This window comes from Condylura cristata, unplaced genomic scaffold (genome assembly GCF_000260355.1).
Source record: "Condylura cristata isolate star-nosed mole 26May11 unplaced genomic scaffold, ConCri1.0 scaffold00005, whole genome shotgun sequence".
In the NCBI taxonomy this organism is placed as follows: domain Eukaryota; kingdom Metazoa; phylum Chordata; class Mammalia; order Eulipotyphla; family Talpidae; genus Condylura; species Condylura cristata.
In genome coordinates, this window is record NW_004567106.1 from 13,810,673 (window position 1) to 13,835,519 (window position 24,847).

General features: G+C 38.2%; 1 protein-coding gene across 3 annotated transcripts in view; it reads right to left on the reverse strand.

Annotated features, from left to right (window-relative positions):
- ICA1 (islet cell autoantigen 1, 69kDa) overlaps positions 1-24,847 on the reverse strand; it is a 131,366-nt gene that overhangs the window by 87,422 nt on the left and 19,097 nt on the right. For all 3 annotated transcript variants that reach the window (XM_012721086.1, XM_012721087.1, XM_012721085.1), the window contains exons 3-6: positions 22,343-22,508; positions 18,616-18,688; positions 13,559-13,682; positions 8,205-8,403 (exon numbers count right to left, since the gene is read on the reverse strand). In XM_012721086.1, the coding sequence (XP_012576540.1) occupies positions 8,205-8,403; positions 13,559-13,682; positions 18,616-18,688; positions 22,343-22,508 (562 nt within the window). The remainder of the gene's footprint in view (positions 1-8,204; positions 8,404-13,558; positions 13,683-18,615; positions 18,689-22,342; positions 22,509-24,847) is intronic.

Sequence of the window (24,847 nt, forward strand, 5' to 3'; positions counted from 1 at the left end):
ACTGGAACACAGTAATTTTTCACTTGCCCATAATTTAAGATGATGCTTTCCTCAGGAGCTACCAAAAGGAGACAGAGGCAAAGAGAACACTCTGTGGCTGGGGTGAGGGGAGGGTGTCATGGGTACCAGCCACCTCATGTAACCCTGGAGCCCAAAGCACAAAGTGATGAAACGTAGAAATAATGAGCCTATGCAAGAGAGTGCAGCTGCTGAGGCACCGGGAGGCCCTTGTCACGACGTGGGGGTCACAATATGGCAACATTCTGATCAGGAACCTGCTGGCTAGACTCAGGGAATCTGTGTTTTCTATATTACTTTCCATGACACTCTAGGGCCCAAACCTGCATATGCTAACACTCGCTTGCATAATACTACACATAGAAGTCTTAAGAAGAAAAGTCAATCTGCAAGAGGAAAGCTAGCTTGAATGGGATCAGTTCACACTTCGATAACTTAATTCTGTCCAGAATCCACACTGAAACTTGAGAATTAAGCAATTTCCCCCTCAACTAGAGAAATGCGGTATGCAAAGATTGTATAACTCTTTCATGACAGCATTCCTACCTCCTCCCCCCCACCCTCCATCCCCCCACCCCCCGCTCTTGAGGGGATCTATTTTGAGCCAATCCATTAGCTTTTGTGGTATTATTTATTCACTATGTTAAAAACAGTGCCAACAGTAACTATTCTTATAAAAATTAGGTGATATACCCCCATGTTTATTTCTGCTTTACTTACAATTGGAAAGACATGGAAACAACCCAAATGCCCAAAAGTAGATTACTGGATTAAATATATGTGGTACATAGACACAATAGAATATTACTCAGCAACCAAAAAAATAAAAAATAAACATGCCTTTTGCAGCAACATGGATGGAGCTGGAAAAGATCATGCTTAGTGAAATAAGCCAGAAAGAAAAGAAAAAATACCACATGGTTTCACTCATAGCAGGAGTATAAAGGACCAGGGGAGAAAATAATAATAATAATGAACAACTATATATTAGACATTTTATGGGGATGGAATAGGGAATGGAATAAAAAACGGTGGGGGGAGGGAAGTGCACTAGACTATGGTGATGGTAGAGGGTGATTTGGTGATGAGAAACCCATGGGGATTACAACTGAGATGGAAAAAGGCATAAAATGATGTAAAAATAAAATATTATATATATTTTTAATTAGGTGATATAAATTATGATAATATTATAGATAATATTTTCTAAAATGGTAAAAATCAAGTTAGTGTATACAAGAGAGTCTTAATTTTATTGAATGATAAGATTCAATTTCATTCTGGGATACAAACATTTATAAAATGATTATTTGCTTATTTTGCATTTGGGGCTCAGGGGACCATGCTCAACAGTTATAGGCACACCCATGTATACAGCAGCAATATTTATAACAGCCACAAGGCAGAATCAACCAAAATGTGTTCACTGATGAATGGACAAATGGCATGTAGCACATTCATGCAATGGAATATTACTCAGTCTTATAAAGAAAGGAAATCCTACTAGCTACTCCAATATGGAAGAGCCTGGAAAACATTACGCTACATGAATATCAGTCAGTCACAAAAGGACAAGTAGATGATCCCATTTATATCATATGTATGTAAAGGGAGTCATGTATACAGGAACAAAGTAGAGGATGGTTACAGGGACTGGAAGACGGAAAAGTGGGAAGTGGTAGTTTAAAGGGTATTTATAAGGTTTCAGTTTGGCAAGATGAAAAAGCTCTAGAGATATGTTGTACATTCATGTGAATGTAGTTAATGCTTTAAAGATGGCTAAGAAGGTATTACCTCTTAGCCATCTTTAAAGCATTAACTACATTAAAAACATTTAAAAAACATTTTAATTCCCAAGACTTTTGAAACTCAACATGTACCAGAGGTGCCCATAAATCAAGGTCAGCAAAAATTCTGAAAAGAGACAGAAAATAACCACTTTAGCTTTATACATTATACAGTCTATGACAAACTACTCAACTCTGGCAGGTATTGGGAAGGCAGCAACAGACAATGAATAAATGAATGGGCATAGCTGTGCTTCACTGAAAACTTTATTCACAAAACCAGGTAGTAGGTCAATGGACCAGAGATTTCTGACTCTTCTGACTCTTGTGAAGGTATTACTCTCTAAATAAGAGACAAATATTATGAATTTGTAAATACCAAAGGTTCCTCTACCACAGAATTGTGAATGAAAAATTCTTCTTTTACAGAGTCTAAGATAAGAGAAACAAGAATAAGCAGGCCCAGTGAGACCAGCAGTTACTTGAAGGAGGAGGAAAACATTTCACTGATGAGAACATGTTAGCTGGCTCCAATCGACACTTCTCTGCAGACAAGCTTAACCATGTTAGAGCTCAGTATTTTGTAGAAAGAATAAGGAAAGTGCTGCAGCAGGGACAGAGCTTGGGCATGTGGCGGAGCAACTTGCTGTAGGCCCAGTGGACCTAACCAAGCTGTCGTAGCTGGTGTCAGCAGGGCTGGGAGCTAGAGAGCAGAGCCTTCCTGAAGCTAAAGCCACATGCCTCCCTCCTCTCTTTCCAAAGAGCAGCAGCAGCCAGGGGCTGGCCAAGCATCACCTCTCTCACACATGCTATGTAGTGTTGGCTATTCACTAGCTTGGGGGGTTGGGGGGAGGGGCGGTGGTCAACAGACACGCAAAGCCCCAAAGGCCTCCTCCTGTAATTCAGAAAGGAGAGCAAGGGTGTGATTGTTTGTCTCTTCCTAGGAGTGCCATTAGGCGTGCCATGTGAAAATGAAATGTTTTATTTACCTATGGCATTTAGGTAGCAAAAGGAACAGCCACCTGAAGGTGCGGTGCAACAATTAGTTTCAACTTTCCTGGGGGACCACAAAAATAGCAGCCCTAGTTAAACAACCCAAACAAAACAAAACAAAACAAACAAACAAAAAAAAAGCAACTGGCACCACCAAAAACCAATGAATGAAAACGGAGGATTATGAATCAGATATGCAAGAATGTTCGCTTTACAAAAGAAACTTCTACCTTATCAAAGAACTCAACCCATTGGAGAGAAAAGGCAGAAGTAATGAGTCAAACTCTTCCACTTTGGCATAAGAACCAAGCAGAGCACTAGAGGCCAAGGCCTCGCTGAAACAGACATTTAGTGTTGGGCCACTGCAGGAATCCAAACCTGAAATGTTCCACACAATCCTACACATCTCACTGGGAGCCTTTGGCCTGCCCTTGGCACTGAACTCAGGCAGAACACAGATTTAAAAAAATGGAAGAGTCAGGCAAAAGGCCTTTTCATAGAGTGAGAAGATGGCTTAGTGGGGTCCTGCAGTTCTCGGTTTCTCTAGCTCCCCCAGGACCTGCCCTCAATTGCTAAAAGAGCCTGACCCCTGACAAAGACCAATGATTTCAGCAGTAATTAATGATACTGTCAAATTAATTAACCCGAGTCTCTGTCCACAGGAAAAACCCTCTACTGTCGATACTGCTATTTACTAGTCCTTCACCAAGCCCTGCAGAGCCAAACTTGAGGACATAGTGACACCAGCAACTGATGAGCCTGATAAAGCCCCACCTATTGAAGGCACCAACATTTGTTAATAAGCTTTCCCAGAGTACCCTATGCTTTGATAATACCATGTGAGTGAGTTGACAGCTCTCCACTGTTTCAAATAGATGCAACCACAGAATACCAGTATGAAGCATTCACATTTCCTAGAATGCTCTTTAGCTACCCTTTTGAACGAAACCTGAGACAAATACTGTAGAATTTCATCAAGCCATTTAATAAATGGCCTCATTAAAACACCCATTCCCATGTCTTTGTCTATAAGGACTCCAACTCATACGAATGCCCATGTATACATTTCCATAGTCTCTCTTTGGAGGATTCAGAACTATTTTCTTACACCTAACACAGCTTTTATTCCATTTAGAATAATTACCCTCCATCCCACTTCTGACTTTCAAGAAAAACAAGACACTTAATTGACCACAGGAGAACTCTCTCAAGGGCATCAGGCTGCAAAAGCTCTGCTATGAGCTCACAACTTAAGCTGATGTAATCTGCTACAAGAAGCTGACTTCTATTTTTAAATTATACCCTTTTACTCTGCCTTCAAAGGGCACATATATCACACATTGCAACTGCTCATAAAATACGTGGTGGCACAGTCTCCTGTCCACTCCTGGGGTGAATCAGACTGTGAAGAAGGGACTCCCACCCACACGAGGCTGCCCAGCCCTGCCCATTTTAAATTAACCCACCATTTCCTAGTACTCAGTCTTCGGAAGAACAGCTATATATGGCCACTGACTCCAGGTGTCACAGTAATTTGGACAAGCAGGGGCCTTCTTGAGGACTGGATCAGGCCTTTCCACTTCCCTGTGTCTCCATCCCTAAATATAGGCACTTCATAAATGCTTATTAACACTGCTGCTGAGAGCTCTGTCATCAGGCTCATGAGCTTCAAAGGGTGTCAGATGAAAACAGATTATTTTCTTGGTTTAATTTTAAGTTTTTTCATTCATCATTTCAGTCATGCCTACTCTGTTATTTAAAAACGCTTCTTAACATTCTGAAAAAAAAAATGCTTCAGTTGGAGGTAAAAGTACACTTGGTCCTGCTATTCATTTATATTTAAACTGATCACTTCTAGAAAGGATGAAGGACACTGGCATTAAAGCGTCACTGTCAGAGTCTGGCACAGGGCAGTACAGCACCTTTCTCTTTGTTCTGCTTCCCTCTTTAGTCCATGGCCATCCCATGTCTTGACTTTGCACAAAAGTCTCCCAGCAGCTCTACAGCTTCAAGTTTTAGGTCGTTCTAGTCCCTTACGTCGTACTAATCCCTAAGGTCGTTCTAGTCCCTTCCCTCCACAAAACTCTGAGCGAGTCAGTGCAAGCCTCCCCATGCCCCTACTTCTCAACACCAGAGATGCCCTTCTGGGTTGACACCACTCACCAAACTGTGGGCACCCCCTAATCCCCACACCCACTTTGCTTTCTGCACTTTGGTTAAGAAGGACCTCTCAGGACCTTGAAAGTATCCTGTTTGTCTTCACCTAAAAGCCTGGAAATCCACAGCCTGGAAATATGCTCTCCTGTCCTTATTTCCTCCCTCCACCTCCATCTTTTCTAGAGGCCACTATTCCAAACAGTCCTGGCCACATGCTCTGGTGGCACCATGTGCCAGCTCAGACCACTGTTCACCACAGTGTAAGGTATTTACCTGCCCTAAGCCCAAGTGACTGAAGTGTCTGCTTGTTCACTAACAGACTTGTTCACTAGCAGCTCCAGTATCACCTGCTGTGTGAATGAATAAATGCACACCAAATATCGCAACTAGGGGACTCACACTTGTGAGGCATGACTGAGAATTTTGTCTCCTTGAAAAGTGTGAGCTCTACAGAATTTACACCAATATATTACTTCCACTCAGGATTGGTATCTTGAAAGGCAGAGGCATCTCTATCTCAGAATAAATATAAATAGCCTCTGAGGAGAATGAAATCCCCTGCTGAGGAGCCACCTGACCTGAAACTGGACTGCTCTCCCAGAGGACTCAGGAATGAATTTTGTTATCACCTTCCTGAGAGATAAATGGAGATTGCTTAAAATGGAAGCTCACTGGGACAAGACACCAAAGTTCATTCAAACTTAAATTGCATGTTATCAACTTCAAGTAAGCAACAATCTCTACAATTAAAATTCACTCCAGGCCCTCCCTGGTGGCACAAGGGGTTGGGTAGCAGCACTGCAAGCCAGCTGCAGCCGCTTCAGTGCAAGTTCGATCCCTGGCGGGCAGACCTCTCCTGGCCCACCCACTGCTCCTCTCAGCGGTGTACTGAATCCATCTGCCTGTCCTGCTCCCCACTCTGTCTCTGGTGAATCCTCTCACTGCACCTGCATCTCTGACTTGTACCCTAGTTCTGTGTGCATAAATAAATCTTTAAATAAAAAAAAATTCACTCCAAAGGGTGCAAGCTAAATATTCATAACACTACTTCTGACCTGCAAAAACACATCTGCCAACTTTCAAAGCATCAGTCACCTTGGTGAGAAGGCACTACAGGGTTTAGCGAACATGGGTTGCTGGACCGTCAGTCAGTGGTTGGAATCTGGCCACCCAAGAGGACTGTTACCAGGGCCAGCTGCTGGGCTGGGCTGGAGTTATACAGACACAGGGGAGAGAACCCCTCCAGTCCCTGGCCTCAAGAAGAGTCCAGTCAAACAAAGAAACGCTTGAATAGAGACGTCTTTAAAAAAATTTCCCCTCCTAAATTCAGAGGAGGTTATGTTCAGATATTAAATTAAATCCAGCACACATGGGATTGTGGGTCAGGCACCACTTCAGCTACTTCGGCATAGTGAAGGACATTTTAAACCATATTTTCCAAAATCAACAGATTGATGACACTGAAGAGTGGGTAAAGTTTCAACATTCAAACCAAATGACGAAGGACTTGGATTTTACTTCACCCTTAACACAGCTAGTAACCACCCTCTCCAAAACAAAACCAAATAAACACAATTCCACACGAAATTCTCCTGCCTTCCAGGATAATTGTGTTTACTTTTATTACCTGACGTTACCTGAAAGAGTCCAATAAATATTTGCTGACTGGATTCCAGGAGTGGTATTATTACAAAGGTGACAATTTTAGGTATGTTCTGTCACTTCTTGTTTTCATAGGAAAAAAAATATGCATATATTTCTAGGATTCTGAGTTTTATTGCCCTGTCTGACCTTGGGTGAGTTATATAACAAATCTGTACCTTGGTTACTGTGAAACTTAAAGCAACTAGCGCTGTGCTCTCTTGATCATCCAGTATTTTTCCCTTTTTCTTTCTTTAGCCTTTATTCTATCCCCCTACATTCTTCCTATAAAGTGCCAAACAAATCAAATTACTGACTTTATTAGAAAGTCAGGAAACTTCAGTTGTAGCCTGGGTTCACCAACCTCTAGCTAGCATTCCTTGAAAAGACTTATTTACTATTTAGAGGCTTAGTTTTCTTCTTTTATAGAAAGAATGGGTTTCACTAGATCATCATTAGGAGACTATTCAGTTCTAGATATACATAAAGTCAGAAACCTGCCTTACTGAGAAGTTCTATGCTGCTAACACTTTAAGGACATCTATGATCAGAAATAACTTCTGATACCCTTCAGAGGGAGATATTTTTATTAAATTATAACAAGTTATAACTTGATTTTTAAAGAATGTCTATCAATCTATTATCTAGATCAATAACTGGTGACCCTAATTTTAAGCAATAGAAGATTTTCCCTTTTCCCCACAGTCCCCAGTGGGGCTTCTCATTTAAAGCTGTGCAATGATGTATTTAAAGGAAAATCTAGTGATTTAAAGCAATATCACTAATTAAATATAGATCATTTTGAAATGAGTAAAAAGAATTGACACAATATTATGTCAAACCTAACATTTGTTTCATTTTTTTTCTTTCACACTCTGAAATATATCCAAGCCAACCAAACAAAGAACTATCAAGACTGTACACAACAGAAAAAAATCTCTCTGCATTTTCATAAAAACTCAGTGTGTGACTGCCACCTAGTGGTGGAATGTATCCTTGAATGACAAAATTGGCTAATAACGTACATTGACAAGCTAATTAAAAAACCAATGGAACATTACTTCTATCCTGCTCCATGAGAGCAGGCCCACCTCCTCAGCATTTCCCTCAGACAAACTTCTGAGGCAGTCTATTGCAGATGGAGTCAATGCCACATTATTTAATCCTACAACATAACCCTACTGCTTCTGAACACTTCACAAAACAAAGGAGCATTATTATTCTATTGATTTTAATGTTTAGTAAAAATTCAGAAACTTCCACAATACTTTGTTTTAACCTTCCACTTTCATTGGATCTAGTCTAGATTTTTAGTTATGCATGAAAACATATTAAAAGTGACAACCTTACAAAAATGCATATTATGTGAAAATCTGACTTCAATTAGAAACAGTTGCTAAGTCCCAGCAATTTCCAGCTGTCTCTATCTTATCCTCAGAGAATTATATATCACATTAATTGGTATTCTGCCACGTAAAAAGACACCAGTAATGATTAATTGCATCCTCAGTGCTCCTGAGTTATGTTTTCTTCACTAGAGAGATCCAAATCACACCTCATTACCTTCCAGCAGGTACCCCCTCTAGTAACCCTCATAAAATCTCCTACCTTCCTAAATTTCTCCATTTGTTTGTAGAGGTCTGGATCAAGCTCCTGTGATACATCCTTCATCCATAATAATGCCCCTCTGTATTCAGTCCGGCACTGTTCCATGCGGTTCACCGTCAGCCAGGTGTCGGAGATGGCCCGATGCCGAAAGGTCTCCACTTCTTGGTGAAATCGACACAAAGGATTGTGCAAGGCCAATCTAGACAAGAGGATAAAGCCATCACCTTGAAACTAAGCAGACCAGCATTGTGAATTCTTAACAGTTTAGCAGTCTTAAACGGATGAGCCCAGAGGAATGCCTGGAGTAACTATGATGCAGCAAAAATACTGGAGTAGTTACAATTGAAATGCCATGAACTGAAGAGTCCACTGAGCTGATGTCCCACCCACGAAATGCCGCTATCGACTACTGTTGCATAGCTGCACCTTTGGGAAGTATCTTTAGCAGTGTTGTTGAAGGTAGCCTCACGCCTGGGCAAAAACTGCTTGTTTAAGCTGGAACCGATCCTGGGCCCTCCCTGGTGGCGCAGTGGGTTAAATCACAGCACTATGAAACTTTCCACAGCCACTACAGCTTGAGTTCGATCCCCAACCAGGGGGGTGACCCACACATGGCACAGCAGACCTCTCATCACTTGCCTCTGCTCCCCTCAGCAGTTCTGCTCCCCTCAGCAGTTCTGCTCCCAGCTCTGTCTCTGGGGAAGCCTCTCACTCCTCCTCCTCTGGCCTGTGCCCCAGTTCTTGTATGCATAAATAAATAAATCTTAAAAAGAAAAAAACCTGGGGCCCTAACTGGTGGCACAGCAGGTTAAAGCACAGTGCTAAGAAAAGCTACTTCCGCATGAGTTCGATCCCCGCCTGCCCCAGAGGTGATCACATGGCGCGGCAGACCTCTCCTGACCTACCCACTGCTCCCCTCAGCAGTGTACTTCAGCGATCTGCCTGTTCTGCTCCCCACTCTGTCTCTGGCCTGTACCCCAGTTCTGTATGAATAAATAAAAATAAATAAATAAAAATAAATAAAATAAAGTAAAAAAAAAAAAAGAAAAAGAAAAAAGAAAAAACCTGGCATCAATCCTGTCTGTACTGGAGGAAGAACAGGGCTTGGCCATTTCTCATTTTTACTCTTCACCTACCCACCCTCTGTTCATCTGAAATCTGCTCCTTTGAGGAGGGACAGCGTGTGTGTTAATCGAGTCTCTCTTGTCGCTCATTTTGGATTACTCCCCAAAGGCCAGAGCATCTGCTGGTCTTGCTCCAATAGCCACAGAAGTGAATCATGAATAGAAATGTTCATAAATGGTCTAGGAAAAGGGGTATTTACTGAGTTTATTTACTGAGGGTCTATTATGTTAGACAATTTCAGGTAAAATCATCATGGAGTATGCTTCTTATAAAAACAATGAAAACTTGGGCCTCCCTAGTGGCGTAGAGGTTATGTCTCAGTTCTATCACTACCATGGCCTGAGTTGGATCTGGGACAAGGAGGTGACCCACATGGTGCAGCAGACCTCTCCTGGCTTGCCCACTTTTCCCCTCAGCAGTGTATTTCGATAGTTCTACCTGTTCTACTCCCCACTCTGTCTCTGGTGGATTCTCTCACCCGTTTGAACGTCTGGCCTACACCCTAGTTCTACACACAACAAAAAAAAAACAAAAACAAAAACAAAAACCCTTTCAAAAATCAAATCTTTAAAAATAAATAAATGATAAATGCAAATTTGGTTAGCTGAAGAGAATGATGATTTCAGGGAGCTAAGGTCAGCTCTTAGATTTCCACTCATGTCTGCAATGCCTTAGAAGTGGGTAGCCCTGTAAAGATGCAGCTGGGACAATAAACTGAACAAGAAAAAAAATCCCCTGTATTATTTTTTTTTCTAGTTTTTCTTTTGTCTATAAAGCACAGTTTTTAAATATTCAGTCCTTCTCTAAAACTAACTTGCTCATGTCATATTTCCAAGGTGTTGCAGGGTGTTTTCAAGACAATACTGTATGCCATAAGGTAAGCTTGTGTTTTATCACCACTGTTTTAAATTGAATACTTACCTTAAATCAATGTGAATGAGCAGTTTTACCAAACAAGGTGGTAAAACAATGCTGGTATGAAGGTTTATAAAACTGTAGATTTCTATTTAAAGAGAGAAAGTTCTCAATTGTCTCCCTAGATATTCCTGTTAATTTCTGGAATCCTTTCCCTCTTCCCTTAGATTTTTGACAATTTTCATAACTTGGCTGAAAAAGAATTATGTGATAAAATATCCTTGATTTCATCTCTGTAAAGTTGGACAGAAACCTTTGAAAAAGGAATGACGTGATAACAGATGTTAAGATCTTAAAAAAAAAAAAAAAAGGCAAAGGCATAAAAAAGCACCTCATTTTTTCCTGTAACTTGTTTCCTGTAAATTTAGAAAGGTGAAAATGTGCATGAACTCAAGGTTAGTTCTATATAACTTGTTTACGCTGCTTTATACAGCTACTCTGGGTATTTGTCATATTGTGCCTTTTCGATGTTAGTGATATTGTAAGTATTATGTGTAACTTGGTATAATTTGCTAGGTTATTTTTAGGGTCTGGAAATGATAAAAATATAAACAAATGGCAATTGCTTCTACCCTTTTGGCTGCCAAAGTCTTCAAAGAAACACTCTACTTTTGGATAGCAGGGGAAACCTATACTAATATGAGTGTAATCTGATTCTTTTTCTCTGGAGAGAAATAATAAGTAGTAGTTGTAAAATTTTATTATTTAGAAATATTGTCATACATTTAGTTTATCTAACACTGATAAACTCACCTATGAAGCATTAAAAAATCTAGAAAGGTGAAACCTGTTCATTTGTAGACAGGGACTGGAGGTAGACTGAAGAAAAATACCCAATAAGCTGTAAACATCAAGATTCAGTAAAAGAGCGGCCCACATTTTCATTCACAAAATCCATGTAGTAAGAACAGTTAGTAAAGTGTGGCAAGGTCGACACCAGAGACATTTTATCCTTTTCAGGAAAAGGTGGAAAGGACCCAGGTATTGGATAGAAGTATCAGGTTAAATTCATCAAAACATGCTTGGATAATAGAATGACATGTCTGGGTCTTTAAAAATATGCATATATGGATACCAATATATGCGTACTTTTTGTTAAAAGTGTTAGCATCATTTAGGCCAAATATCAACTTGGTAAATAGTCTGCAATACTCTACAGAAATTGTGTGGTAAGATGCTGTTTATATTTAAAATATATTCTGTCATACCCCAAGATATGTCCATCTAAGGTATGAAAATTCAGCTTTGTGAGGGTTTTATGTAATCCTCTTATGGTCTTCCTCAACTGGCTTGGATTCCATGCTGAATGCCAGGAGACCAGCACTACCTGCAGGAGGCGTCCTGCTACCTAGTATAATTGTGCCCACAGCATTAAATAATGACCCGAGGGCACTGGCTAGTTTATGTAGTGGTACTTTCAAGTGTCAGTTGCACAATTTTGATTGATTTAGTTGACTATTTTTGCTTGTATCCTAGGGTTAGGTTATCCAAATTTAAGGTGTCACGTATATTCTTTTGTGACAACTTGATACACAACTCTGAATAGTCATATGACAAAATAATTATGAGATCAGTCATGACAACAACTGTGATTGCGTCCAAGAATTTGACTTTGTTTCCCATATAGTGATGTTCATTTTGGCAAACAGCTATGTGTGAGAATTCCTGCAGTTGAAACTAGTGATAACTATATGATTAACAGATGAGAAATTATGAATGATTTTTTAAGAGCCAATTTTCCTTGCAAGAATGGGGAAAGTGTCCATGGAGTATAACGTTGGTCATCTGTTAGTAAAACTGTAGATGTCTTTTTATTGTATTCTTTTGGTTATCTTTGTTTTTAAATTTTTCCAGATTGAGTATGTATTATTTTTATAATAAAAAATTATAAATGAGATTAAAAGGTACAATTCATATTATACACAAATGCCTTTCTTGAAAAGCTGGGATAAAAAACTATTGGAAAGGCTTTCATTCAAATATGAAAGTTGTCACTGCCCACAAAATCAGGTCCAAATGGCATGAGGCAAAACCAAAAACTCAAAAAAGAGTCTTCGCTGGTGGCACAGGGGTTAAAGTTTCAGTGCTATCAAGCTATCATCAGCCACTTTGACATGAGTTCCATTCCTTGTCAGGGAGCTGATCCTCATGGCACAGCAAACCTATCCTGTCTCACTGGCTGTTCCCTCCATAGTGTATTTCAGTAGATCCGCCTGTTCTGCTCCCCACTCGATCTCTGGTGAATCCTCTTATCCCCCATACTTCTGTACCCCAATTCTTGTATGCATAAATAAAAAAAACAAAAATGTTAAAAAAAGAAAAAACACTCAAGAGTCAGTGGTACCACTGAAAAAATGGATAGAGTTGGCCTCTTTCCTCTACTCCATCCTTATTGGTTTTTCACAGGAACCCTTGTGTAATATGCTGATAGTAGGTCAGTTCTAGGCCCACACAAGGAAGGTAAATGGCAAGGAGAAATTAACAAAAGAAAAAATGCTATATCATTTGAGTAAGCAAAATTTTTGCAGCCTGCTTATTTTTAGAGGCTACCTGCAGGTCTTATTTAGGTATGCTCCTACCTAACATGAGGGACTGACATTCTAGGGGACTTGTTCATCACTGGGAGAGAAATGTCACTTTCCTCTGACACAAAGTGCAACTGCACGCATGAACTCCTGCAGATTCTGCACCAACTGTAAAAATGAGTCATAGTGTTAAAATGTCACTGACGTACATCAATAATCATGGGTTTTCACGTTTGAACGTACATCAGATCAACTGGGGATCTCGTTAGAATGCAGATTTGATTGAGCAGTTCTGGGGTGAAGCCTAGATTATGAATTTTCAACAAGTTCCCGGGTGACATTACTGATGTGGCTGGTCCAGGGATTGAGAAGCCTTGGATAGGGCACGAACATCACCTCTCTTGAGTTAATTGGCCCTCAGAGAGCAGAGAAGAACCCTCTCACCTGGTCTCATTATGTTTCTGCTTTAATCAGCCGCTGAAAGAGGACTAGTCTGATTGCTACAAGCAGCACTGAAGGTCAAATACACGTCTAGGACAACACTCACAGTGATTGGCACATGAAATGCCTCTACAGACGCAAAGAAATATGAAAAAAAAAATAGGAAAATATTCATACATGTTATTTTAACCAGAGAGTTAAGTACACACAGGTTAACATCTGAGAACAGAGTAGCTCCAGTCTTAGACAAAAGCCATCTAAGGTATATTAGCCATTCCCTTTCATGAGCAAGTGGGTCCCAGATTCTCTGCTGATCCCCCTACAGAGCCCCCAATAAAGGCCACACACCTTTGGTGGGAAGAAAAGCAGAGGGCCTTTCCTGTTGCTTGCATCATTTTTCCTGCTCTGGTTTTATCTTGGAAGCCTTGTGATCGAAGGAATTTTCCCAGTTCATTTTCCTCTTGAGACAAGACTGTTGAAGAAAAGACCAAAGGAGCCATGAACAATGAGGATGTTTATTACAGAGAGGAGAGAGACAATCACAAAGTCCCCTCTCTTCCTAAGGCAGGACGAGATGAAATTAAATCCAAGTGGCATGCTACAAGGCAAGCTCCCCTCCAACCCCCATTTATCTTTTATACTCTTCGTCCATTTACAAAACGAGAGATCAAATTCACTTGAGTACATCTGTCAGGGCGTTTGGTGCCCTGTAATCAAAACCAGAAAGTGACCTCTGTACTGAAAAGTGAGCCGATAATGCGTGCTTCAAAGTTGAAATAAAAAAGTAGGATTTGTTGAGTATGACTGTGGGAATCTTTTGTGGCTGCCTGTAGTGCAGGGCCAGTTTCCTCCTATCATTCTCTCCTGCTGACTTTTTGATCTCTGCTTTCTGAGTTACATTCTACTTGGTTGTAAAGCACTTCAAATACCTTATCCATGAATGACATAGGTTTTTGGCTGGACATTCTGGTTGAATGTGGGTAGCTAATCAGGCTAATGACTTAATAGATTTTTACATGCAGAGTTGGAACCAAAGGAACTGGCTATGTCTAAACTTGACCTTAGTTTTCAAGACAATCTAAGTGGGCACTATTGGTGACACAGTGACTGGTACAAGTTTTCCACAGACTGATTTGACTATAAATATAAAAATTCCTAGGATTTTTGACAATACATTTCTGTTAGGAGTATATCCTACTACTTTAAGGAAGTAATAAAATGTGCACAGAGATGTAAATACAAAGGTAATCATAGAATCAAAATTTGTAGTAGCACAAAACTCTCTTTCCCTAGACTGGGGCCCTAACTTATAAAATACAGTGCCATCCAAACAATGGAATGGCTTTTATGCAGTCACTGGTCCTAACAGTGTATTCACCAACAGCTTAAGCCATAGGCAAGGAGTGACAAAAAACTTCCTAGAATGCATTTTTTTTTTCTGTAAACACTGCATTTACAATGGACATACTTTGGACATTACTCTCATTTCACATTTCAGTATTGACGCATTTACAGATCACATGTCTCTAAAAATGCAATTCAAATACTACTAAGGTTCTTTTCCATTCTTGTCATAAATAACCCAGACTTCTTCCAGAATGTACTCTTTCTCAATGAAACCTTCCCTATGATAGCAGTGGAAACCACACATCTAATGCTCAAGAGTAAACCTACTACTGCTTCATTACTCCTTTGTGACTGCAGTTTCAGGCTAAACAGTCTAGTGGAGAAGAGACTTGGGTGATCCATTCCTCCTGAGAGTCAAATGACCACCCTCTTTTTCCTCTTCTGTCTCTCAAAGTCAAGCTCATTGATCAAAGTCCAGCTCAAAAGCGACTTCCTCTGTGAAGCAGTTGACCTCTATTTCCCTACAACCACGTGCCTTCTTGGCATCTGGTATCAGAGTGCTCCTGGGTGGGCCTGTGTCTCTTTCCCGTGAGACTCTGAGCTTTCTCAGGATGGGGCCTCATCCAAACTGTAGATTCCCCAGGATGAGCATAAAGTCTCATTCAGAGCACTAATTAAATGCTTGTGAAATTGAATTAGCTATAATCTTTCCCTTGTTATCTACATATACTAAATTTCAGTTTAAATTCTTATTTGATATTTATGACATAGTTCTATACAGATTTTAAAATTTTCTGTACTTATAAGGAGTTCTTTTGTTTTTTAATACCTTGCATCCCTTCTCCTCTCCACTTACTAATATAGGACTCACTTAATTCCATGATTATTTTTTTCTCTATGGAGAGCAACTTCACCTTTTACTTCATAATAGTATGAGACTACTGTCCACTTTTTTAAACTCAAAGCCTCAAGTCACATACAGATGAACAAATTTAGCTTATGGGTAGGAAGAAACCAATTCGTGGTACCTGGGTAATTACAGGGTTGGTAAAGTGTACTCTTTCCTAAATACACCTACATGGTTGAGGCATTTGAAAAATCATTTCTGGTTATTTTATGAACTTGAAGATTAAATTTGGAGTGGTAAGCAGGTTTTATTTTAAGAGCTGGGCTCTGCTTAATTTGCAGTACTGTTTCAGAGGGTGATGGGAAATCTTGAGCTGTATCCAGCTGAGGTTTTGGCTACTTTCACACAACTATCATTTTCTGAGAGGGAATAGTAGTCATTTCTTAATTTTACTTTTAAAATTCAAATACTGAAATCAATTTATAGAAGTTTAAAAGTCAAGTGCAAAACAGGTATCTACTTAAAAGGTGTTACTAAACTGGGACTTAAGAATTCGAAGACATAAAAAACAATTAATTTTTAATCATCAATTAGAATATCACATATGCTAGCTATACTAAGGCTACTAAAGAACTATAAAACAGCTGTGAGCATTAATCTGCTCAGTACAGATTTATGACCTAATACAAATGAGGCACTGTTCTGGGAATATAGAGATGAACAAGACATAGAAGAACCCTGCTCTAAAGATTAGCTTACATTAAGGTACCAGGAGACAAGAAATTAAAAAAAAAATGCAATCACAAACTGAAAACACAAAAAGCAAAAGAAAAGATACAGCAATTAAGAGTAGGAGAAAAGGAGAAAATAATTTGTAGCTGCTTTGGATGGTCAGGGAAGGCACCTCAGAACAGGTGACCCACATACTCAGATGGGTTCTGAATGACAAAAGGGAGTCCTTCTTGAGATGGTTAGGGCTGAGACATTCCAGATAAATGAAACATTGAGTATAAAAGCCTCAGATCACAAGATGGTTAAGGAGAGGTGAGCTAGACCAGACTAGGTAGGAATTTTTAAACAATATTATGGAAGTTAGGATTTTTAAATACTACTGGAGGTTTTTCAGTAGAAAAGCAATATGATCCATTTTATATGTATTTAAACTTTTTATCTTAATATAATTTTAGACTTACAGAAAATTGTAAGCAAAACAGAATTGGGGCACACACTTCTTTAACTCTCCCTAACTTAAGTGCTAGATTTTACATAACTATGGCACAATTATCAAAACTAGGAAATTAACATTGGCATAATATTAAGTAAACTACCACCTTCTTTGAATTTTCTGATCCATTTCCAACACAAGATCCCGTGTGACAATTAGTTATACAGGCTCCTATAGTAAAAACTTCAAGAAAGTTCCTCAGTCTTTCTTGACTTTCATGACCTTGACTTTTAAGACATTTGGTCAGGTACTTTGTAGGATAGATGTCTCTCAATTTGGTTTGTCTATTTTCTCATGATTAGACTGAGGATACATTTCTAGGCAGGAAACCACAGAACTTGGTGTTAGGTATACATTATATCAACACCATATTTAGCAGTGATTTATCTTTGATCATTGAACCTAGTGGTGTCTACTGGGTTTCTTCACTATAATGTTTTATTTTGTAATTATTAAAAACTTAAAGATAAATATATGCAACTATGCAAATATCCAGTTTATCCTCAAATTTGTGCTTACTTATTGTAAGATCTTTCAGTGAATGTTATCAGTGACAATCTTGCTATAGTATTTTCTTAGTAGTGAATTACTATTTATAACCTAAGTGCTAAATGACAGATGAATGAATAAAGAAGATGTGGCATATCCACACAATGGAAAACTTCTCACACACATACACACAACATATGAGTATATATATATGAGAGTGTGTGTGTGTATATATGAGATGAAAGTATACATACATACATACATACATACATACATACATACATACATACATATGATAAAATCATGCTAGTTAGGACAACATGTATGGAACTAGAGGGGATTATGCTAAACAAAAACAAATACCAAAATGATTTCATTCATATGTGGACTATAAAGAAACAAAGCAAATAAACAGATAAAACCAAATCAAACCAAACCCTGAAACATGACTTCAAAATTAAAACTACTAGAGGAGGTGGGTGGGTAGAGGATGGGGAGGCAAAAAAATGTGTGGACCCAGTAGTACATGGTAGAAGGTTACGTGTGCTTTAGTGGTGAGCACAGTGTGTTAACAATTAAAGAGGTATGACCATATATCCCTAAATTAATACATACACAGTGTTGTAAACCAATATAACCTATATATATATATATATGTAAATATATATATGTGTGTATATATATGTAAATATATATATGTGTGTGTATATATATGTGTGTGTGTATATATATGTGTGTGTGTGTGTGTATATATATATGTAAAAGTGCTATTTCTTCTTCCTCATTTGCTTATTTCCATAGAGACTTAAAGTATATTTGTTATAGGGCAATTTCTAAATAGTCCCAGTTTAACCTCTAGGATATCTGGGAGACCCTCCTGTGATTTAAATTAAAATCCACCAAAAAAATATTTCCTCCAGATGACTGAAACGGCGTGTATATCTCCAATATAGAAGTGTTCATGAAGAAGCATGAGTAATAGAATATAGTCAATGATTTAACTACATGTGATCTCTTCATTCTGGTCATTTTAAAAGGAATAAAACTGGTTATGAGAGGTAGGGAAAACAAATAAAAACAACCCCAAATTTAAAAATCTAACATAGAAAATTGAGAAAACATTTTTATAATTTGGAAAACAAATGGCACTCATTCACCTCTGGGCAGCCCAATGCAAAATTATTATTCTGTAGTTTTTTTTTTCATTGAAAGGTAAGCAGATTACATGAAGTTGGGTGTGGTGTGGTTTCAACACCCGAAGGAGGTGAGCTTTACCCTAAAGTCATATACAACTTTATAAAATAATGATACCTCAATAAAACATTATAAAATAAAACAAATTATTAGGGACTCTTTTTGCCATCACTTATGAGTAAAGGCAGACCACTCTAAATAGTTTCCTTGTCTTCCTGAACATATGAAATGATAAATTAAGGCAAAATACCCTATTTCTAACTGTCTTTATCTGATCAATAGTCATACTTATGGCATACTTACAACATATTCTCTTTTGATAGAGTACAATTGCTTTGGACAAGTCCAAACAGGTTCTCTGAATCGAGTGAAACAGCTATAATAAAAATACAAACAAAATGCTAAATAAAATGACAGCAGTAAAATAAAGGAAAAATTACATTGAACATAGCCATAATGTTTGACCTGCTCACTAAAAACAAGTTCACATACTAAATGTGCTTGTCAGGTGGTGTACTTGTGACCAAAGACTTTAAACATTCTCTGATTATTTTATATTTATTGGAATTCATCATCTCTGCGATCTAAATTAAGATTTACCGAAAAATGATTTTCTCCAGATGACTGAAATAGTAGCTAGAAAACAAATCCTGAGCGAAGGGCTCAATGAGAGAACCCGGTAAACCAGAGACCCAAGATTCATTCATAATCTAATTTATTTCTTTTACCACTTGCTGTCTTTTTTCTTTTAATGCGGGAATCTGTCAATTAGGGGTAATATTTAAAACACGACGTTAGCTTATTTTACAATCCTAATGTATTTTATGGCATGCTTAAGCAACTCAATAAAAAGCAAACAGAATTCAATTTGTTGAATGTTCTGTCTGTATAGAAGACATCTGGTCAAATGAATTTTGCTAGCAGCCCCTATTACCTCTTATGTTCCCAATGAGCTCACAAAATTTACAGAGAGAAATCCTAATGCTTTGCTATGACCATGGCAGAGGGAATTATTGGAAAAACAAGTAGGCTGTACTGAGAAGAAACTAACTAGATTTTAATTCACATTGGTCCAGGTTTTTGCTTCAGAAACTAACACAGCTCAGGAAAACAACAGATATTTCACTTTCTTCACCCTCTGTCCACCAACTCAATCAGAGTTGGTATCAGCTAAAAACATGACCAGCTTCCTGCATCTAAAGAACACCCAACAAAGCAGAAGAAGCTCTGCCCTCTTTCTGTCTCCTAGTTGAGTGGTCATGGCGATGGAGCAATTATGTCTAGGTTTTCTAAAGCACTTCACTGTTTAAGTCAAAATACGATATGTTTCATAATAAATATGACCAATTTATCTAATAAAAATGGATACATGTAATATGTACTTAACATTCTTAAATGATAAATCTTGATCATGAGTAAAGAAATTTTGCTATTTCTCACTTCATCACATTGCATCCTCTACATACAATATGAAAAGAAAAACAGGGGAAAAAAAAAGCCCTCATCATAAAACAAACAATTGAAAGTCAGCTGTCTGAATCTGATCTTTAGAAAATACTTCATAATGGTATTCTGGATCACGGATTACAAACATATAGTGATTCCAGAATTCAGAAACAAGGAATTTCAAAAGCTATGTTCACGATCTATGCTGCTATTGCTTTTCAAACAACAAAGAATAACTGTTAGACTGAGAATTATGGTGGTTGCCAGGGTTGGGGGGACATGATTGGAGAGGGGTGTGTTGGAGAACATGTGAAGCATGGGTACAGTCTGAGGTGTGAAGATGTACTCCCCAAATTACATAGTTTTAAAAGAAAACTGCAAATAATTTAAATAAAATTAAATTTAAAATAATGATAAAACCAAGGTATAAAGAAGGTATAAGCTAACAGCACTAAAATATACAGCTCTGGAGTGGCCAGTTCTGGAAGTTTTGACAAAGAATACATTCTTGTGACCAGACCCAAAAAAAAAAACAAACACTTCTAACATCTATTTGGTCTATTCGCTGTGGTAACCACTAAAAGAATTCTGTCATCACAGGTTACTTTTGTGTGCTTTGTACTTATGAACTGATTTTGCGAAAACAATATTATGAATAGCCATTTCAATAATTATTTAAACATAATGCAATGTTTTTAAACCACCTAATCAACAGATTACAACAGAATCTGATGAGTATTATTGCTTTGACACCAGCCTGGTGTATCAGCAGAATAAAAATTCTTGTTTCTTAGTTAGCCTTCTATGGTTAGCTTAGCATTAAAAACACATCAAAATGGTTTGCCTAACTTTTTACATGTTTGTTATTGATGGAACCAATTCTCGTAAACAACATCAATGTTAACATTTTCTGCAACAGAAACCTCTAACATGTAAAATTATTAGTCACAACTTAGTACTTCAGATACCATGTGCCTAGGACAGCAGCTATTTTAATTGAAGTATATCTGCTTTAATAAAAATGTTGCTATAAGCTTAAATATAAATATAGATTACTACACTGTGTTTAATATATAGCAACTAACATTACTTTTTGAATATAATGCTTATATATTAACTAGGTGGTTAAGAAGGAAAAATTTATCCTGTGAAAAGCATATATACTTGACAATCATTTCACTGCACTTAGAATACCCAAATCAAAAACAATACAACTGGTTCACTGCAGCCATATCTGTTAGAACACCCTAATAAACCCAGCCTCTATTTAAACAATTCCAATGACAGAAGAAAGGATTGGAAACTACTATTAATTGTATTAACATGCATATCTATTTAGCTAATGCTTGCTGAAAGTGTATGGTATGTATATGAGGGCACAATGGTGACTGAGGCTGACATGGAATTTGACCTCCTACTGGGTGGAAGGAAGGAAAGCAGAGAAATGAGACTTGAGATAATTTCATGAGAGATGAATAATTTGAATATTGCCCTGGGTCTACTTCTATGTTCAGATGCATAGGACAACTGATCCCTCTACCACATGACAGGCGTTCCTATATAATTAACAACTAATATATCTCCTTTTAAGAGTCTCTGCTCCAGAATAACCACAGTTCCTGTCATCCTAGCCATGCTTCTCAGAACGCTTTTTGAAATCTTGAGTTCTTTATATTAGTCCTATTAAATATTCGGGTCATTAACATTAAGTTTATATATTACATTTAGAGATAATTTTAAACGATTCTTTATCAGGCCATACAACAAATTAATCCTCTTTGTGCCCTGCTGGTCAGGGAAGTTATAAGTATGCATTTTAAATTTTAATCTAAACTATAGGCAGAAGTATCTATAGGTAGTTAATTCTACCAATTATATTAGTACTTGAGGATCAACAAGATATGAATTCTATTCACTGTATTATTAACTAGTAATGAAATAATAAATTCTAGAATGTTCCAGTCTTTACAGGCAAGCTTACTAGACTCCACTTTTGAGGACATTTGGCTGTCATCTTTTTCCTTTTTTTTAAAACGTAAGCATTTTTCTGATCCTAATGTTAATATCAGCAGCTTCAGCTCTTTGTAATAAATTTTTAACACCTACATTTTTTCAACACTTATTGTTTGTTGAAAACAAATTAATGAGGTGGCATACTAGTAATTACAGGAGAACGTGTAGGTATTAAAAAATTTGTTGGGATCAGATTTATCTGATCCTAGATTTTCTTCATGAGCTAATTGTTTGCAATATTTTTGTTTGTTTGTTTGTTTTTTTAAAGATCTACTAGGGGTAAGAGGACTCACCAGAGACAAAGTGGGGAGCAAAACAGGCACAGTGACTGAAATACACTGCTGAGGGAACCAGTGGGCAGGACGGAAGAGGTCTGCTGTGCCATGTGGGTCACCTCCCTGGCCGGGGATGGAACCCGAACTGCGGTGGCTGTGGATAGCTTCACAGTGCTGCATGGCCCTTGCAATATGTTCTCAAATATAGAGCACAGCTGTTTCCCAAGTGGGTGCACTCTAGGACCATGGCCCCAGCAAGGTGGGTATGCTGAGACTATGAGTGACACAGGACTCACCTCCAACTTGGCATCCAGATCTGCATCAGAGGCAACGACATGCTCATCTTCCTTCTTCCCTGTGGCTTTAATAAAGGCCTGCTTCGTCTCCCAATACTTCTGCTGCATCTTATTTACAACGGACTTATCTTGACCATATCGATCCTGTAAGTCCCAGGGATAACTACTGGAAAACATTTATAAAAAGCTGATTTACTTGTGACTTTCATTAAAATTAAGATATTTTAATGTGAACAATTTTTTTCATTAAATATTTATATTTATTTATGCATACAAGAATTGGGGTGTTTTCCAGAGGTGCGGGAGAGTTAGAGGATCGACAGAAATAGAATAGGGAGCAGAACAAGCAGGTCTACTGAAATACACTGCTGAGGGGAGGCGTGGACGGACGGGAGAGGTCTGTGATGCCATATGTGGGTCAGCTGCCTGGCTGGGGATTGAACTCACATTGCACTGGCTGCTACTAGCTTCATAGTGCTGATTTTAACCTCTGTGCCGCCAAGGAGGCGCCCCAGTGTGAACAAATTTATCCAAACACATGCAACTTTTGCAGGAAACTGAGAAACTAAACTTTGTAAAGATGGCAGATATTAACAGGTAAGACACACTACTTTTAGAAGACAGAAAGTGAGGCCAAGTCAGGCAGGGAGACTGGCTTTTAGCATCCTAGCCAGTTGGAGCTAAAGCCAGAGACCAGTGTTCCCTCCGCTCCTGCATTATACCCACAACTGAAGTGATGGCAAAAAAGAAGAGATAAGAGGTTTAAAAACAGAATAACTAAAATCTCTTACAGAAATGCCTAAAATAGTGTAACTAATAAAATCAGGGTGGAATAGCGGATACCAGACATTGAGTGGGGAGCAGAAAATGAGAAATTGCTAATGAATGGGAACAAGTTTCAAGCATGCAAGAGGAATAGGCTCTAGAAATCTGCAGTCTAACATTGTGCTTAAAGCTAATAATGCTGTGTCGTACACTTAGAATTTTGTTAAACCAGTAGATCTCATGTTTGTTATTCTTGCCACAGTAAAAATAAAATTCAAAACAGAACAATTTTTAAATGCTACAGACTTCTGATAGTAAAACTTTAAATCCTTAGGTGTTTCAAGTATAGATAGGAAGCCATATTTCATGAAAAAGAGCACAGGCAAGGTCATATCAATCTCTTACTAGGTAAATATGTATATTTTATTTTATATGCCCAGGGCTTCCAGCTTTTGCTACAATAAGTCTGAAAATCACAAGACCAAGTAGTGCATTTAAAGATTTGAAAGTTATAATTCAAGTATTTAGGTATAAGGATAATGAGTACAGTTACATTAACTTAGTTAAGTACGATCTTCTATTTTATATGTTAAGTTTGACTTTTAAAACAGCCTAAAAACATAACAACAATCAACAAAAGTGCTGTTTATACATAAGGCTGGGCTGAGGTTTGTATTTTTTTAAATATTTTTATTTATTTATGCATACAGAAATGAGGTATAAACCAGAGGAGGTGCAGGGGTAGTGAGAGGATTCACCAGAGACAGAGTGGGGATCAGAACAGGCAGATTAATGAGGTACACTGCTGAGGGGAGCAGCAGGAGGGTCAGGAGAGGTCTGCTGCGCCATGTGGGTCACCTCCGGGTCCAGGGATCAAACTCACACTGAAGTGGCTGCAGCCAACTTGCAGTGCTGCGTCCTTACCTGCTGCACCACCAAGTAGGGCCCCTCTTTTTCTTCATAGTTTGAAGAGCTAATATTTCTTTGAGAAGTTATAATCAACATTTAGTATATGTGCCCGACCAGAATGTCTTTATATCTTATGGTTTTCTCCCTTCCTTCCCCTTTCAATTTAGTAATCTAGATTATATATTCCATTTTCAATTAACTGAGGATTCAAATTTTGTGAAGTTGAAAATATGTAATATGACATATTCATGTCTCATTTCTGCCTATAACTCCCTACAGTATTTGAAATGTTCATTTTTAATAAATACTATTTAACAATGTCAGTGAAAGGTTTTTATTTAATATAAAGGTTCTTAGTACTCTGATTGAAAAAAAACTATGTAAAGAAGAAATTAGAAAAAAAAAATTGAAAATAAAGTAGAGCATCTAAAAAGTATATCTGTAAAAGTGACCAAGTATCCAAATATTGACAAAAGGTTTGCCAGGGCTGTTTCATCACACCCTGTTGTCTACACCCTCCACCTTATCTAGATTTCCTGCTTCAAAGTCCTACCCAGGAGGCTTCCCTGGTGGCTCAATGGGTTAAAGCACAGCTACGAAGATAGCCTTAGCAGCTTCAAAATGAGTTCGATCCTGGGTGAGGAAGGTGACCCACATGGTACAGCAGACCTCTCCTGACCCACCCACTGCTCCCCTCAGCAGTGTACTCCATTAATCTGCCTATTCTGCTCCCCACTCTATATCTGGTGAGTCCTCTGGCCCAGTTCTGTATAAATAAACAAACAAATAAATAAATAAATCTTAAAAAAAAAAGTCCCCCCCAAAAAAAAG